Source organism: Chanos chanos, chromosome 10 (assembly GCF_902362185.1).
Source record: "Chanos chanos chromosome 10, fChaCha1.1, whole genome shotgun sequence".
In the NCBI taxonomy this organism is placed as follows: domain Eukaryota; kingdom Metazoa; phylum Chordata; class Actinopteri; order Gonorynchiformes; family Chanidae; genus Chanos; species Chanos chanos.
In genome coordinates this window covers 11,018,631-11,036,582 of record NC_044504.1, presented here as the reverse complement: position 1 = coordinate 11,036,582, position 17,952 = coordinate 11,018,631, and the positions used below count along the sequence as shown (strand labels likewise).

The 17,952-nt window shown below is 39.5% G+C and overlaps 1 protein-coding gene across 1 annotated transcript; it reads left to right on the top strand.

Moving 5' to 3' along the window:
* The first annotated feature begins 4,904 nt into the window (after positions 1-4,904).
* podn (podocan) lies at positions 4,905-16,529 on the top strand. Its single transcript, XM_030786706.1, has 9 exons — positions 4,905-5,204; positions 6,413-6,506; positions 6,980-7,044; positions 9,563-9,672; positions 10,032-10,188; positions 10,628-10,743; positions 11,085-11,742; positions 12,430-12,578; positions 16,361-16,529. Exons 1-9 carry the CDS (start codon positions 4,905-4,907, stop codon positions 16,527-16,529), a joined length of 1,818 nt encoding a protein of 605 aa, XP_030642566.1.
* Positions 16,530-17,952: the final 1,423 nt, after the last annotated feature.

The window sequence follows — 17,952 nt, the reverse complement described above, 5'->3', positions numbered from 1 at the left end:
CAAACCCCAAACAAACAAACAACAAAACGAAAAACCTCCTGGTTCATTACAATCATTTCATTGTATCAGTCTGGTGTATATTATAACCATGACAACAGAGTTGATTCACTGACTTTGACAAACTGAATGTTTGTATATGCCTATGAGAGCAGAGAGAGAAAATAAAGTAAGTGCAGCTTCCTTCAGACATACAAAATTTCTGAGGAATGTAACAGTAACACATGATGCTAGACAAGTTCAGTTCAGCTGAACAAGAAATCCTTACTGTGATATACATACATACATACATACATACATACATACATACAAACATATACACATACAAACACAGATAGACAGATAATCAAACAAATAAATAAATAAATATGAAATATCCAGATATCACAGACCTCCACTACACCATGGCCAAAAGCAGAAAACAAATTCAAGAGCAGGTGTAGGAACCCTTTCCTCAGTGTATTTGACTCAACACCTGTTCACTGAAGCTTGGAGCATTCAGCCCTAAGTCTGCCTGAGTCTCCCAGGTTAAAGTGCAGTGTCACTAGTGCTTTGCAATTATCTTTGACATTTACACTGTATAAGTACATTGTTTAACTAATAAATGTCAATGTTCATGAGACTGAAGCTTAAAGAGAATCATTTTGGTGACTGGAAGACGTAGGGAGAATCTGTGTAAATTGCGCCTCCAGTTTCCCCACTTACCGGTTCCACCTATCACCATTCTGCTCCCTCAGCCTACTAAATCACAGTCATTACATCAAACATCAAGTTCACCCATTTCTGTCTTTCAGTACTCATATGTATAAATAAACATGCAGCATAAATATGTCATCCCAGTGCCCTTTGTGAAGTCCCACATTTCCTGAGTTTCTGAGTTTGCTTGTATTTCTTGTGCCTCTCATTCCCTGGATGTAGACTTCTGTTTTGTTTCCTGTTTTGAAGTACTACTTTACCTCTGTTATACCAGTAGCTTGTGTTTGGACCCCTGGGACTGTGAAATTCACTACTCTTGTGTGTCACCTTTCATCTACCTGAATTCTGTGTACAGCACCCCATCTAACCTGTCCCTGACCTGTTTTTGGAAAGTGTTCTCATTAAACAGATTCCCCTGCACATGTATCCAGTTCGCTTTAGTTTTCAGAACAGTGTATGGCGTGGGACACATTTTTGTGACATCTTTACTGAATGCAGGTGTTCAAATACTTGTTAAGATTTCTGAGAAATGAAGGGGAAATCTCCTACTGAGACATGTGTCAACCTCAAATCCACTCCTCCTCCGCCTCCTTTTTGGCAAGTGTGCTGTTTTATGTTACATCAGCTCTCTCTCTCTCTCTGTTAGCCTCTCTTTCATTCACTCCCACTCTTACTCTCTTCTCCCCCCTTACCCTCCACTCTCTCCCCTTCTTTCTCTCACTTTCCTTGAATGTTTTGCTAAAATAAATAAAATATATTTTTTTGTAGTATATTACGTGGCGTCTTTAGAGGAGTTACATAATCTCAATAGTCTCAGGCAGCTTTTCAGAATGAAAAGAGTGAACTTCATTCCTTCTTTCTGTTTGTTTGTTAATCAGATTCTGTCCTTGAAGGAAACACAATTCTAGTTGTATCCTCATGTGTATATTAGGCCTTGGAAAGAAATTCATTGTGTAAGTCTCTACTATCTGTCATTCTGAAAAGTGAATATTCCATTTCTGTTTGTACACTAAGTATCCCATCATTATGACTAATATGATACTGTAGATGCAGTCACTTGACCCCAGAGAAAAATGGTCATTGCTCATTTGACACATTGTATTTTTGTTGTGCCATGATTTGTACTCATGTTATTGCTGATGATGGATAGCTAAAGCAATCCACCATGAGACTGACGCAAACCATTTAGATTTAGTGGATCTTCTTGAAGTTCGCTTTGTTTCAACCCTGTCCAAGAGCCCTCCAGACTAGAATTCCTTAGAGGTAATGGAGACATATAAGACTCCAAAACTTGGACTCACCTATTTATTATTTATGTATTCATTTACTTCTTACTTATACTGATTCACAAAAACCACAAGTACACAGTTGCATGTGGAGCCTGGAGAATGCGAAGGGAAACATGAAAAAAGTGAGGGAGACAGAGAGAGAGAGGAAAAAACTTAGAAAGGCGGAAAAAAGCCACATTTTTGGCCGCTTAGTTGCGCTCTCTCTCTCTCTCTCTCTCTCTCTCTCCCTCTCTCTCTCTCAGTGAACTTTCTTCCTCTTTCACTCCCACTCTCCCTCACATCTGGACGATACCAGAACAGACGAAAGTCTTCACCACTTTCTCTCTTGTGCTGCTGGATTAGACTGTATAAGCCTGAGAAGTTACCTCACAACTCACTCTTAACGGACTAACAGTGGAGCGAGAGCTGCACCATATGTATGTACATTGTGCTTGTTCTTCTTCCTTCCCCCTCTCTCTCTCTTTCTCTGATCATTTCACTTTTCCAGACTTACAACACAATGCCCTATATTTTATATGGAGTAATATGTTGCTGCATAAATGATATATTGTTTGAAATCTATATATAGTGTTTTATATATTAGATAGATTTGTATGTGTTTTTTTTAACATACTGTCACATGAGGATTTGTAAAAATCTGTGAATATGTGGAGCTCTGTGAAAGGAAAAGTATGGTTGGAAAAATTATTTTTCCTCAGTGGTGATAAAAATGATATTTGTCTGATAAATGAAAACAGCCTTATTAGGTAGAGATTAAATAGGTTATCAGAAAACACTACTGGATGGTTATAGTAGTACATCAGTGACAAACCTACAGATGTCCCCTGAGATTTCATGTGTGCTCTTATCTGCATTTGCATGCACATATGTGACTGAGTGTAAGATCATATGTTTTACACACGGGTGTGTAGAGCAGTCGCAGTTGTGTGGTTTCATATGCTGAGATAAATTATTACATGAGAAGGTGTAGTGTATCTTTAGTACGTTCGTGTGTGTGTGTGTGTGTGTGTGTGTGGGGTTAAGAACCTGTGGCTCTGCATGTGTATGTGTGTGTGTGTGTGTGTGTGTGTGTGTGTGTGTCTAAGAACAAAACTTTTTGGGTGCATTTGTGGGGTTACATGTATATGACCTCTTTTCTTGAGTGATTGTTGAATGTTCCTGCTGACTAAATGTCTGATGTTTATGAGTGTGTGTGTGTCTGTGTGTGTGTTTTTGGGTTGACTGTATGTGTTGAGTGGCCCTGCAGCCTGTTTGTGTGATATTTATGTGAGTGAAATTTTGCGTTTCCCTGTGAGTATGTATTTCTGTTTGTGTGATGTTGATGTGAATGTGTCCGTGTATCTGTGTGTTTTAAGTGTGTGTCTGATGGGTACAGACTGGAGAGGGAGAGTTTGAGAGAAAGAGAGAGAGAGAGAGAGAGAGAGAGAGAGAGAGAGAGAGACTGTGTCACATCCACTGAGATTTTACAGCCCTGTTTTTCTCTTTTTTTTTAAAATAAACATTCATTCTTCTATCATCAGCCAATCACATATACAATATGTCTGAATTTCATCTGAATCACAGTGGTCAGTCATGGCCCCAGATTTCTTATGAACATTTATAAGGTGTAATAATCATCACATGAAATGTCCTTAAATGCCTTCTGACAGCTTTTTAACCCACCACGCACACAGTCTCTCACATGTTAGCACATCTCTTATGAAGAAATCCTGCTTGTGTTTAAAATCACACAGAGCTTTGTTGGACTGCAATCAAGTATGGAATTTTCCAGACTTTGCAAAAATGCTGTAGTCTGTTGTGACCTCAGGGCTTGTCTCATACTTCAAACTATGACACATTCTTTTATTTCATTCATTCATTCGTTAATTTGACTGCTAATTTTTAAAATGAACAATTTCACATCCAATGTGGTGTTAGCGTAGAGTTTTATATTTCGACAATCAGTGGGTCCAAAAATCAGAGGTATTCACAGAATCTGCGTTGGTTTGACTTAGGAGAGAAAACAGAAGACAAAAAAAGCACACAAATGTGACAGACCTTCAAAATCTGTCAGTTTTATGATCATTTCATAACCGTGTCACGCTGACTTATTGAGTAGCAGAGAATGTCATTTAGGGTGATGCAGTCTCTGTTTTTTCCTTTTCAGATTCTTATTCCAACAAAGCGCAGGCATTTTTCCACATCAGCTTTTTGGCTAACTGACACTTCTGTACGTTACCGTCTTTGGTCTGCTATAAATTTTTGCTGTTAAATTTATGCTTGAATTTTCTAAAGCAAAGCCTGGCTTTACAGCACATCAGTCACATCTACAAATGTGGCATTGACCCGTTTCTGCAACACAACTAATGGTTTTTGGGCCCAAATCTTCATTTTAAAAGTCTTCAATGAAAATAGGATCCTGGAGGAAAAATAAAATTAAGAGTTTGGGTCGAAGAATTCTTTCTCCCTCTGTATTGAATCATTTGTGCAATCATCTCTGTGGTAGCAAGGGTTTGTAAGAATACAATAGCTATTCATGAAGTGGTCCACTCTTATTCAGAATGCATCAGACAAAATTTCAGTTGAAAAGAAGATTAGAAACATCTTTTCTTTTCTTTTATCCTCTTCTCTTCTCACAGCTCAGCCAGAACTGCCATCAATACATCAGTGCTGCCAATCACCATTGCATTGATAATGATAAAACCCTATTCTCTCTCTCTCTCTCTCCCTCTCTCTCTCTCTCTCTCTCTCTTTTTTTTTCTTTGTTTCAGCACTCTTTCCAGCAGTGAAAAGAAAACAGAGGGTCAATCTTCAGAATTGTGCGTTTGGAAGAGGTGGAAAAGCCACTGGGAGGGATTTACCGGACAGTCCACCTAGGAGACCAGGTGAAGGAAGAGCCACTCTCAGTTTGGCCTCAGTGGGTGTGCTTAAGGCTGGGCTGACATGGGCCAGGCAGGGGGCCTGTTGCAGCTGCTCTGTGTGTTACTGCTGGTCTGGCCTTTGGTACACTGTCAGGGGGACGCAGACCTCTATCCAGGGGAGGAAGAAGAGGAGTATTATGGAGGGATTGAGGAAGATGAGATGGAAGAGAACAAGCTCACACTGGGGACAGAGACAGAGGACAGAGTGCGCTGTCCAGAGGAGTGCAGCTGCTCTGCAGAAGGGGTGGTGGACTGTGCCGGTGTTAATCTCGATCATTTCCCAAAGGATTTGTCTAAGCACACCCGTCAGCTATCCCTGCAGGTGTGTGTGTGTGTGTGTGTGTGTGTGTGTGTGTGTGTGTCCGTAAAAGAGAAAAACTATGGTACAGATGACCTGCATGGTAAAAAACACATGAAATAACTAAATGAAATATCAAACTTTAATGAAAGAATATTATGCAAGAGTGAATGCTGTTATATTGGATATCAGCATGACTGTGATTTGGTCCAGCATGAGGCCACAGGCAGGGTGCTGATTATGAGTATCAGCACTTGTGGAATCCCTCTTGGCCAATCAAATTACTCAACCATAGCTAACAGATATATCAAACATTTTAAACAAGAGTTTTTTTTTGTTTTGTTTTTTACTGTGAAGTAATGAAGAGCGACAGATGTTGCTTAACTGTAGTGGAGTCAAAAGTAGGAAATTTTACTTGTAATGTGAGTGAAAGTAAGAGGTTTTGGTGATACTTTAGTAAAGTGCGGATCTTTCAAAAGGTACTTAAGTACAGTATTATATGTACTTCGCTACTGTGCACTACTGATGTCATTGAACAGCTCACTTAAAGCAAAGTACATTGCAGGATATTAATTCAATTCAAAGCAGAATAAATGCTTAAATCTAAAGAGGAATGTTGAAATTAAGTGCTGCAAATCATGTCACTTTGAATCAAACCTGTTGCTCCTTATCTGTAAGACCTCTTGTCATTTAAGTTTTTCTTTTTCTTTCCACTGGAAGTCCACTTCATGCTGAGTGGACTACAACTCAGGGCTACAACTAGGTCTTTCCATAGAGTCTAACAAGCTGCGACAAGGAACTTTTTTTTTTAAATTTGCAATTCAAAAATACTACAAGCTCCAGACTGCCCTGACGACTTTTTACTTTTTGCTCCACTGGTGTGTCAGTGGGAATTTCAGCTTGTTTGACTTTCTAGCCTACTCTTGTGTATTCAGATGTTAAGTTCACTGACTTGGCAAATAGTAATATTACAAATGATTCCTAAATTACTGACATACAAAGGCAAAGCAAAAAAAAAAAAAAAGAATGGTGTTGATAGGTGTAGAGATCAGGCCTCATTCATATAAAAGAACTTTTGGCTTCAAACAATTCATTTGGCATCAACTTCAATAGCATTTCCTCACTAATTTTAAAAACATTTCCTTTTGTCTCTGATCTGTTAAGGCTGTGTTGTCCATACACTGACAGACATGCAGTTACTGTGTCGTGCGTTCTTATCGTGTGTGTTTCAGAATAACCAAATCACTGAGTTAATGGCTGAGGACCTCTCCCAAGTTCAGCAGCTAGAGACTCTCAACCTGCAGAACAACCGACTCACCACACAAGGTGAGAGAGCTTTAGAAAGCTTTAGAGAGAGAGAGAAAGAGAGAGAGAGAGAGCGTTCTGTAGGATGTATTAAAAAAAGAACCTGAAAGTAGCATTGGCAATCTGCCTTACTATTGTGGTGACCATTTGTTTACCTTAGTACTTGGTACTATTTACCAGCACTGTCGTTCTCTGTTTCTGGAATGCTCTAGAACAAGCTGAGCCACGTACTGCAAGGCCATGTTTTTCTGACCTTGAGAAGTGTTGAAAAGATCCATTGTTATATACTCGTCTCTCTCTCCCCCTTCTCCGTCCCTCTCTCTCTCTCTCTCTCTCTCTCTCTCTCATGGTGCACAGACAATTTTTTTGAAAACTCTCATTTTTTGTGTACGCAACAAAGAACTCAAGGAACAATCCTCAAAAGAATTTATGTCAACCATTCACTAGCTTGACAGAGCAGTCATATGTGTATGTGTCTGTGTACATGTGTTCAGGCCTTGAAGATGAGGGGTTTGAAGTTCTGGAGCAGCTGAGTTACTTGTACTTGGCAAATAATAAGGTGAGTCACTGCAGCACGTAAAAATGGTGATTATCAAAAAAAGCTTGGAGCCAAAACAAGCTCTTGCTATCGCCCACCATCAGAGTGGTCATAGTTGGACACAGATCAGAGGCGCATATTCAGACACAATTTAAAATCTCTTGAGTCAGATTTTAGAACATTTGTTTTGGAGCCTCAGCACCTCAGGCTATATGTGCATTGTTTACACATTGTTAATAATGCCAAAATACAGAGTCGCACCATGTAATCGTAGTGTTTCATGAATGCTGAGCAAAGTGCTGTCCTTTTACCAGCATGTGTTGACCTAACGTGTGCACACATTTAGCTATGCATTCTTTAAGGGTTTTGGAATTTACTGTGGCTCTGCTATTTTGCTTAAATCAGACCAGTTAAATGTTTAAAAACTCTTGTGTTTGTACAGTTGGGACTTTTCATTGTTGCCTTTGATATTTATGCTGGCTGCAAAGTCTTGGCACAAAGTCCAAAACATCTTAGAACTTGGCAAGGACAGAGACAATACAGTGGGAAAACAAGCCCCCAAATGACCAGCTGAAGTCACAGTCTCCCTGATATGTCCTTAAGGACCGGTAACGAATGTTTTCAAAGAACACCTAACCTTTGACACAATAAAACTGACTCAGAATAACTAAAGAAATGAATGTTCTGGAAAACCTGTTTTCTTTTTTGGACAGTTTTGCCATTGCATATTTTCTCTCTTGCTTGTTGTATCTCCTAAACAAGTCCTAACTTCAATGTTCATTTCCATTCCCAAACAATCAATTGTTATACTTACACCTGTCTTTTGCTTATGGGCGACCATCCAAGGTTAGTCAGAATATGAAGATCAAAGACTATGGACCCACACCAACACAGATGAAGAGAACCCAGAATTTTATATCCAACAATTAATAATGATTTGCATTATATTCCAAATGCTGCAGAATTCCTCCACAGATTTTTATTTGGATGTTTACGAAGATGAAAACCGACTCATAAAACACAGGATGGTGCTCCAAACAAACAAAAAACAAAGACACTTTTGGACTTTTATCCAACCTTTTCACCCCCTGCTGTGCACCTCTGGTTTCCCTGGTAATAGTGAAATGTGTGCCAGGAAAGCAAAGCTGAGCCTCGTCTTAGTGAAGTTAGGTAGACTTATTTTTCTGTGGTCACTCTCACACTGCACCTGTTTAACACCTGTTTTGCTCATTGAATGTGCAAATATTATTTTTTCCTTTCTTGCCAGTTTTTTTTTTTCTTCCTTGACCCAGTCTTGTTAGACTTTTCTCTAACTGAAAGATTGCCTTTCCAGCAGGTAGAACTTGGTTCTGTCTCTGGTGACGGTTTCACTGCTTTAGTCATTATTGTTCAAACATTTTCGTACTCTTGCCAGGGTTTGACTCATTCATGTCCTCTCACTTATCCAAAGGATTCCCTTTGTTACTGTAGCCAGACCCAAGTGTTTCATGGGACCTGTTAGCTACAATTTTCCACAGACCCTGCCCTCCGTCTCTCTCCGGTACAAATCTCACTTACATAATAAACAAGTTTTGCAACTGGACTGTTACAAATTTCCCATCATACTTCTTTCACACATGGCAATAGTGGTGGGAAACAGACGATTTTTACCCAAAGATGTTACTATGGCTCGCTTCATGTGTTCTGAAAAGGTAATTGTTTCTGTGAGCTGAAGAACTAGAATCCAGACCTGTATTTCAAAAGTGTTAATGACACCTCTGTGAATTCGAGACACTTTTTAAAGTTTAATCAAGATGACTGCACTCTAGTTCAAGGTCTAGTCAAAACAGACAGACAGCTTTGAATTCGTTAATCTAGGACCTGAGAAGGCAATTTCATCAAGAACTTCTGATCGCAACTTGCATAAACCCCTTATTTCACATTTGCGCGCATAGTAATGCAGGGCATGAGCAGACCATAACCAAAATACTTAGATTTGACCTCTTGTCATGAGACAAAGTTGTTATGGAAGATCACTACCACGGTACACAGAAGTTGAGCTGGTGGCTCAGAAATGCTAATATTGTGGTCAGTTTTAGCCTGACATGTTTAGCCTCTGCCACTTTTATCTTCATGCAAGCAAGCGCAGCCAAAGTATTACCACAGTTGACTGGTGTATACCTGTGAGTAAGTTCTTGGTTCAGTGGACACTGCTGTTGCTGGTTCACTGGTTACATGCAGCACCTTAGGTTGACGGCATGCCACAACAAAAAACCATAATCTACAGTATACATGGTGGCTATCATGAAACCAGGTCTCACCCAGGTAAACAATGACTAGCAGTCAGCAAACTAACAGTTGCTGATCCTGTAACTGTACAGGTACTAGTTGATCTTGTAATGATTCGATTTATTGATTGGTGATAAGCCTGGAGAATTTTCTTGAGTAAGGGAGTGGTTTAATTTGATGCTGAAAGAAACACTGAGTTTTGATAATTTAGAGAACATTCTTAAAGATAAAGAAAGAATGACCTGATTGGATCTGTTTCTTATCTCGTCAGCTCACTGCAGCTCCGAAACATCTACCTCCATCTCTGGTCAGTGCAGATTTTGCAGCCAATCAGCTCACCAAGATCTACCCAAACACATTCGGTCACAAGCCTGGACTGAAGTAAGCACCCATACCTTATTTTCAGCCAACCTTAAAACGATTACAGTGAATAAAAGGATTTAGAAAGATAATCCTTTTGATAGAGAAGTACAGGATGGCTATAGTTAAGATGAGGTTGTATATTTCACCTAAATGTTAGCTTTTACACATCTTCTGCCACAAGGGACCAGTGTAATATTTTATGTTATAGTCTGTGTATCACTTGAACTGTTACCTGTTCATTATTTGTGCAGGGTTTTAACATTTTAGCTAAGGCTTATCTGATCTCACAGGAGATCTGCATTTAAGTGAATTGGATCTTTGTTTTAAGAGACTGTCATTTCAGATATCTTACTTGGATCCTTGTAAAATTGCTCCAGGTCAGTGTACCTGCACAACAACAAGCTCACAGATGCTGGTCTCCCTGAAAATATATTCAACGGTTCTGATAATCTTGAAGTCCTTATCATGTCTAGTAACTTCCTCCGTTATGTTCCCAACAAACTTCCCAAGGCCCTTAACCGGCTTCATCTGAAGGTACACCACACACTAATTCTCAGAAGTCTCCACACTCCCAAGCATATTTTTTATTCAAATTAATATTGAAGAGCTTGTCTGTTTGTGATCCCTCAGACATATTTTATTATGCTTTAAAAATGGCTTATTGTATGTGTCATCATGGGAACTTGAACCCAAGGTGATATTTTTATCATTGCCTGTTTATCACTGCATGGTTTAGTTTACAAGAGGATCTTTTGAGATGAATCATTTTTGTCACTTGTTGTCAGAAACAGTGGGTTTTTGCCAAACCTCACACCAAGGATTCTTTATAGCAAAAACATATGGCAGTCCATTAAGCTAAAATTAAAAATGAATGTTTTCAGTTGTGTGCCATATGTCGATACAGAAAGCACATAACTACTGTCCTGACATTTTATTCTCCTAACTGCTCTTTGTGATGTCTGTTTGGGATCAGAATAACAAACTGGAGAAGATTCCAGCAGGTGCCTTTGAAAACTTGTCCAACCTCAGAGAGCTTTACCTGCAGAACAACCTTCTCAGCAACGATGGCATGGACAATGAAACTTTCAGGTGGGGAAAAGAAAACAGAGCCAAAAAAATATGTCTGTGTTTGGACGAGGCCATTCCTCTTGAGGGTCTTTTTAGACATTTCTCTGCCAGTGCCAGTGTTTCTCTGGAACTGTTTTCATGAGGTGTACTACTGCATTATCCAGGCCAAATTAGAAGACAGAAAAACCCATTTATTGAGACATTTAGTAATTTTTATAGCACTTTTGGTGATTCTTCACATCAACTCACAAGCCTATATTTTGAGGACTGAATTATATTTATATATTTTTATATATTTCAACTGTGTGAAAGACACTTTCACCCCCCCCCCCCAGCTTCACCTTCTTCTCTTTCTTCTTTAGTCATTTAAGCAGTTTGGAGTACTTGGACCTGTCAAGCAACAACCTGAGTGTTGTTCCCCGTGGACTCCCCCGCAGCCTGGTTTTGCTCCACCTAGAGAAGAACTCCATTCGCAGTATTCCACCTGAAGCGCTCACCCAAGCCCGCAACCTGGAGTACCTCTTACTTCACAACAACCGCCTACGGTCGCGTTCCATCCATCCAGCTGCCTTCCAAGGCCTAAAGAAGCTCCACACTCTGCACATGTACAACAACCTGCTGGAACGCGTGCCTCGCGGCCTGCCCCGCCGTGCCAAGTCACTCATGCTCCTGTACAACCTCATCTCTGAAATCGGTCGCAATGACCTGATAGCCCTGTACACCCTTACTGAGCTCAATCTAAGCTACAACCGCCTGACCAGTTCACACGTCCACCGTGATGCCTTCCGTAAGCTTCGGCTTCTGGAAACATTGGACCTCTCCGGAAACAAGCTCCAGGCGCTTCCGTTCGGTTTGCCCAAGAGCTTGCAGGTGCTGAGGGTCAAGGACAACCAGTTGACTGAGATCCCTCCTGGTTCGCTGATGGGCATGAAGAAACTGAGAGAATTCTATCTATCCAATAACCAGCTGAAAATTAATTCCATCTACCAGGGAGCCTGGCAGGAGTTGAATGCCCTGACGGTGAGAGTAGGAGAGTGGAAGGAGTAACAGTGAGAGAATGGGTGATACAAGTCAGTTGTAGGACAGAGAAATGTCTTCTGCCTGATTTTGTTGAGAGAGAAAATGAAGAGGGTGAGACAGCTTAATAGAGAGAGTGAGAGAAAAGGAGGGAGAGAGAGACATCTTGGAATCATTATTGAGCTAATTTGCTATGATGAGTCATATGGAATAATTGCCTAAATTGTAGTCCATTTCTTCCTCTCTCGGACAGTTCATCATACGTGTTAGTTTACATATAGCACTGTTGTACTATGAGTCACACAGTTATTGGCTCTTATGCTGTGCAGAATAGTTAAATACATCAGTAGTTCATGAGATATTTTGGAAAGACTTCCCAGTCTGATTTCCTTTTCATGGTTTAGGTTTATAGCTAGTGTTAGATCATTAATCTTTATTTACCATAATATGGGGGTCAGTAATATGTCCCCCCTAAGACAGTAAGACTGTGTGTCATGTTTTGTATGTGATACTTTTAGGTATGTACTGCTATATTTTGTGTGCATTTTTGTCTTGAGTTGTTAGGATTGTTGTATTAAGGTGCATTGCTGAGTATGTCTGTGTCTGTGTGTCTGTGCGTGCGTGTGTGTGTGCGTGTGCGTGTGTGTGTGCATGTGTGTGTGTGTTTGTGTGTGTGTGTGCTTGTTTCAGACACTCGATCTCTCAGGAAACCTGCTGTCTCATGTGCCCCCAGACCTCCCTGAGTCTCTGGAGTTCCTGCATCTTCAGAACAACCGAATCAGTACTGTTCCAGCCTCTGCCTTCGACAGCACACCCAACATCAAAGGCATTTTTCTAAAGTAAGCCTCACACACACACGCGCGCACACACACGTACACGCACACTCAACTCAAAAAAGGTGATTCTTCATGTTGTCAATAAAGAGAAACAGTAGACAAAAACACTGGCATCCTCTCAAATAAACAATAACCAAATCAGACCTTGGCACATCTGACATATCAGTATTATCATCATTAAGCCTATTTCACTCCTCACACACATGCATCCACTCATGCACACACACACACACACACACACACACAAAATTCACATGCCTTTATGTTTTCCTCCATTAGCCCATTTTGGCTTCTGTCAGTGCATCTCGAAACCAGGACTGAGAGTATTTACATGTCTGTGCTCACAAGCGTAAGCTTTTTTTTTCTTTTTTTTTTTTTTAAAACCTCTTTATAAATCATTTTTTGCCCAGTGGTTCTGTGACTCGATGCTTTGATGTTTCCAGGTGGAGAGAAGCATTTTGGCAAAGGCCATGACTACATTATCTCTAACCCAGACCTATGTAGCCTTTTATGCAGCCAAACAATTAACACTCCATTAAGTCAGCATTTGAAGTGTGTGTGTGTGTGTGTGTGTGTGTGTGTGTGTGTGTGTGATGTAAATCACTTCCCTCATGAATTCTTGCTAAAATACTTGTCCCCTTCAAATGGACACAACTGATTCTCTGGGGCATTAATAGATTATTTGAATTATATTTTGGTCAGTCTTTATGTAAATTTGCCTTTTAACTCAGTTTCTCTCCCTCTCCCTCCCTCTTTCTCTCTCTCACACACACTCTCACACACACACACACACACACACACACGCACTCTCTCTCTCTCTCTCTCTCTCTCTCTCTCTCTCTTTCTCTCTCTTTAAGTACTGATATGTAGCTACTTCAGTTTCAGAGAGATGGGATGGTTTGTGACTTTTGATGTTCAGGCTTGTCATTGGCAGCTGTGTCTCTCAAATTCTTCTAGTTTTTATTTCAGGCTCAGCTTTACAGAAAAATAGCACAAGACTTACAATATTATAACTTCCACATTCATTTGAAAACTGTAACAAACTACAACTATATAACTACAACAAACTTCTGTAATGTTATCAGTGGAAGATGGTGATGGTCTAAGCAACACTGAAGTAAAAATTAAGCCATAAATTAGAAGCGACCAAATCCAGTCCTAAAGCTTAAAGCCCTGCTGCTTTTTGTTTTCACCTTTTAATTAGATGCTGATTTTTTTAAATCAATCAATCAGTGCTCAATCAGTCAATCAGAAATCATATGTAGTTGGTTGACAAGAGAGGCAGCATGGTTCTGGCTTTCCAAGACTGGAACAAGACAGATGTGCCACAAATATTTCAACCCTACTCCTCTCAGACGGACATCTTTCTGGTTTTCACCTTTACTGTTTATTCAAGGATTCTATCGAAGAAAAAATACGAGTTACCCTTTCTGTTACAAGTCCTTTGAGTGCGTGAAAGCAAGAAGCTCTCTGAGACAGGGACAGAGGTGTCCACATACAAGGCTGAGAAGGCCTGATTTTGCTCATTGCACTTGTTAAATAATTTTAATATAACTGTCAAACAAGAGAGCTATTTCTTAAAAAAAAAAAAACATTAGAGGGCATTACTTACAGCAAACATCAAAAGAAATGAAAGGAGGCAAACTGCTAGAGGAACCCTTCTGCCCCTTCTTACAGCCTCGCAAGGAGCTTAACCTGAGCAGTGTGATAGAGGGCATTCCAGATGTCACTTTCACTGAGTCCAGTGGCCCTACACAAATAATCTCTCTGATGAGAATCTCTGTATTTCGCAATGAAACTCAACAATGAAAGTTTGTCTGTTACTAAAAGCTCCTAAAAACAGAGGTACCCTCCCTTTAATTTTTTTAAACATTACAATAAAACAAAAAAAATTTGTAATAGTCTGCAAGTTAGTACAACAGCATGACAGAACACCTCATTTTCAACATTTGTGTACAGGAATATATAAAACTATATAGACAAAGCTTCACTTATACAACAGGTACTTTAAAATATAACAGTTTAATATGTTGGAAAAAAAGTTTAAGAGGGTGCGCCCCATGTAACTTTTGGACCGTATACCTGATATTCAAAAATGAGATGCCCTTGGATTCCGTGGGTCAAGGCGAGTTCAACGCATCCCATGGCGTCAATGGATTTTCCGCCATATTGGATTTTATGTAGAATCTAAAAGAAAATTTCACAGGTCACAAATTTTGTTTAATCTTCCCCAAAATTGACACAGATGATCTTCAGACTAAGCCTCACAAAAGATATCAGATGATATTTTGATTTTCAAAAATATTAGTCTGTCACAGCCAACCGAAATTGGCAGCAAAGCCACTCAAGATTCCGCCCAAAGGGAGTCCAGAAAAAATTGTCGCATTTTACTACTCGGGGGTGCTACATTAGAGAAAACATGTCTTTGCTCATAACTCTTCACGTTTGGTCTAAAGTCATGATTATAATTTGAAATCATGCCTTTGTGGATGCTATGGTCTGGACATGTTGCCATTTCCTGTTCTACAATCGTATTCGTTGGTGAAGCCATAAAACAGGAAATGAGGTCATAACTCAGTGACGTTTTGATGTATCAAAACCAGACTTAATAAATGGACTCGGGACTCCATTCTTAGGAAGTACAAAAAATCTGCACCATTTGACCACTGGGGGGGGCACTGTAAGAAGCAAAAATGTGTTTTCGCTAATAACTGTGTATGTGTTTGCCTTAAATAACTGATTCAGATGTCTGGTGATAGCATGGGAGGTTCCAAGGCTGAGACATGGCAACTTGTCATGTCAACCTAATTGATGCGGCCGCCATATTGGATATTATTGAAAAATTTTACAATTTTTCACAGGCCACAAAGTTTGCCAAATCTTCACCAAATTTGGCACAGATGATATTCAGAGCAAACCTCACAAAAGTGATCAGCTGGATTTTTAATTTTCGAAAGCGTTCGTCTGTCACAGCCATTCGAAACTGGGGGTGAAGCCGCAAAACAGGAACTGAGGGCATATCTCAAAAGTACCTTAATGTATTGTCACCACTCTTGGTCTGTGGACTTGGGACCCCATTTTGAGGAAGCACAAAAAAATATGCCTTATTTGACCTCTGGGGGGTGCTGCAATAAGCAAATATGTGTTTTGGCTAATAACTGTAGATATCTTTACCTTAAATAGTGGATTCTCATGTCGGGTGATACCGTGGGAGCTCCCAAGGCCAAGAAATCATACCCTGTCATGTCAAACTAACTGATGCGGCTGCCATATTGGATTTTATGGAAAAGTTAAAAAAAAATTCACAGGCCACATAGTTTGAGCAATCTTCCCCAAAATGTGCACAGATGATCTTCAGACAAAGCATCACAAAAGTTATCAGATGGATTTTTGATTTTCCTTCCTGAGGATGTGCAAAAAAATTTGTGTCATTTGACCTCTGGTGGGCCCTGCAATAAGCAAAAATATCATTTTGCCTCTCAAGTTTTCATGTGTTTCTCTTAACAAAACTGATTCTTGCGTTAGGTCAGTTGTTGTAACTTGCTATCAGTGCTTAAAGTCACGCTTTTAACATGATCAGATCAAGTTGCCTTGTCACCTCTGCCCTGCTGGGCTGCTTGGCCCCCACATCGCTGCTTGCAGCTATATTCTTTTTATCCTCCATCAGTTCACAAAATAAATATCATATTACTGTTACTGACTTTCCATTGTTCATTATCCTTGTGTTATAGTCAAATTGTCATGTAATGTGCCCCTCTCTCTCTCTCTCTCTCTCTGTTTCTTAGATTCAACCATCTGTCTGTACACTCGGTGAAGCCGAGCACTTTTTCCCACCTGAAAAATCTGCAAGTGCTGGACATTGGCCATGCCAACCTAGCCCCCATACACAGCACAGAGGAAGAGGTGGAAGAAGAAGATTTGGAGAAAGAGGAAACAGCTGAAGAAGGTCTATAGGCGCACAAACTGTAACGAGAGTCAAAATGGCAGCAACATATCTGATATATGTTTATAATAGCCGTTTCTGTGGCCTCATTAAAATGCAGAGACTTCAATGTATACCCTGAAGCATAAAGGAAGACATTTCAGAGAGGAAAATATTGATGACAGAGTGGGAGATGGATTTTTTTTTCTCTGGTGCGGGATGCCAGGTTATTTGTACATTTCACTGTTATTGATTTGTTCTTTTGCTCCTCCGTGACAGTGTGTGTGTGTGTGTGTGTGTGTGTGTGTGTGTGTGCATGTGTGTTAGTGTGCATGCGCGGTCAGACTTTCAAATTCTTTATTCATTATTTACTATTTAACTGCCCATCTTGAACTGCTCATTTAAACCTCTGTTTTCTGTACAGGTAGATTTGAGATTTGAGACTGAGTGCCTTTTTGCTGTCAAGACAACAAGAGTTGTAATTTTACCAACTGTGTAAGGCTCAGCACAACCAATAATAACTAACAATGGATAATATGTTTTTGTTAGCATGTGTGTGTGTCATAAATATCCCCATAATTTGGGTATGCCAAACATACTGGGGAGGAAGTGATGTCCAATAATTTCTGCTGAGCTGTTGCGCTCATGCTAAACCTAATCGACACACATTTATGCAGAAAATAGAAGGCTAATTATGGAGCATTGCTAAGAGCTAAAGGCCAACATGTTTCACTTTTTTGTCTGAATTTAGAACTTCAAACAGACATAATTTGAGGGAGAACACCATCAGTCATTAGACTTTAAAAATTAGAATTAATAATTTATTTGATATTTGAATCAGAACCAGACCTGACTTTTATTAATAACAAAACTTATTATGTAACTATTCATATTGCTATGTGTATACCCAAATTCCCCCCCCCCCCCCCCCCCATCATTCATTCTGTTGTCTGAACTGCAAACTCACTGCCACGGAGAGCTACTTGTTTGAATGACTGTGTCTGCTTCTGTAGTTTGGCATGAGGCTCTTGTTTGCTTGCTAGCCAGCAACTCTGTTTGATATGGCAAAATAAAGTTTATACATATTTTTTATATATGCATATGTATATAAAGGAACCTATTTTTATATGATGTCTAAAATCGAAAAAAATTACTCATTTAGTGAGTTGACTGTGCATTTAAATTTTCATTTAAATTTAAAATTAATAATTGCTTACAAAGCTTTAAAGTATTGGTAAGAATAAAAGGATTCCTTGCACAAGAATGAAAATCACCATTAAAGCATGCAAAACATGACAGCCCCCTTCTTTGAGGTAATTACACAAAATAAGTTGTATAAAACTCCTTTTTTTTATTGACAAATAAAAGTTCTGACATCTCCGATAACTGAAAAAAAAAATGATAAAAAGGAAAAAAAAGAAAAACTTTTTTTGTAATGAGTAATTGTTATCATCC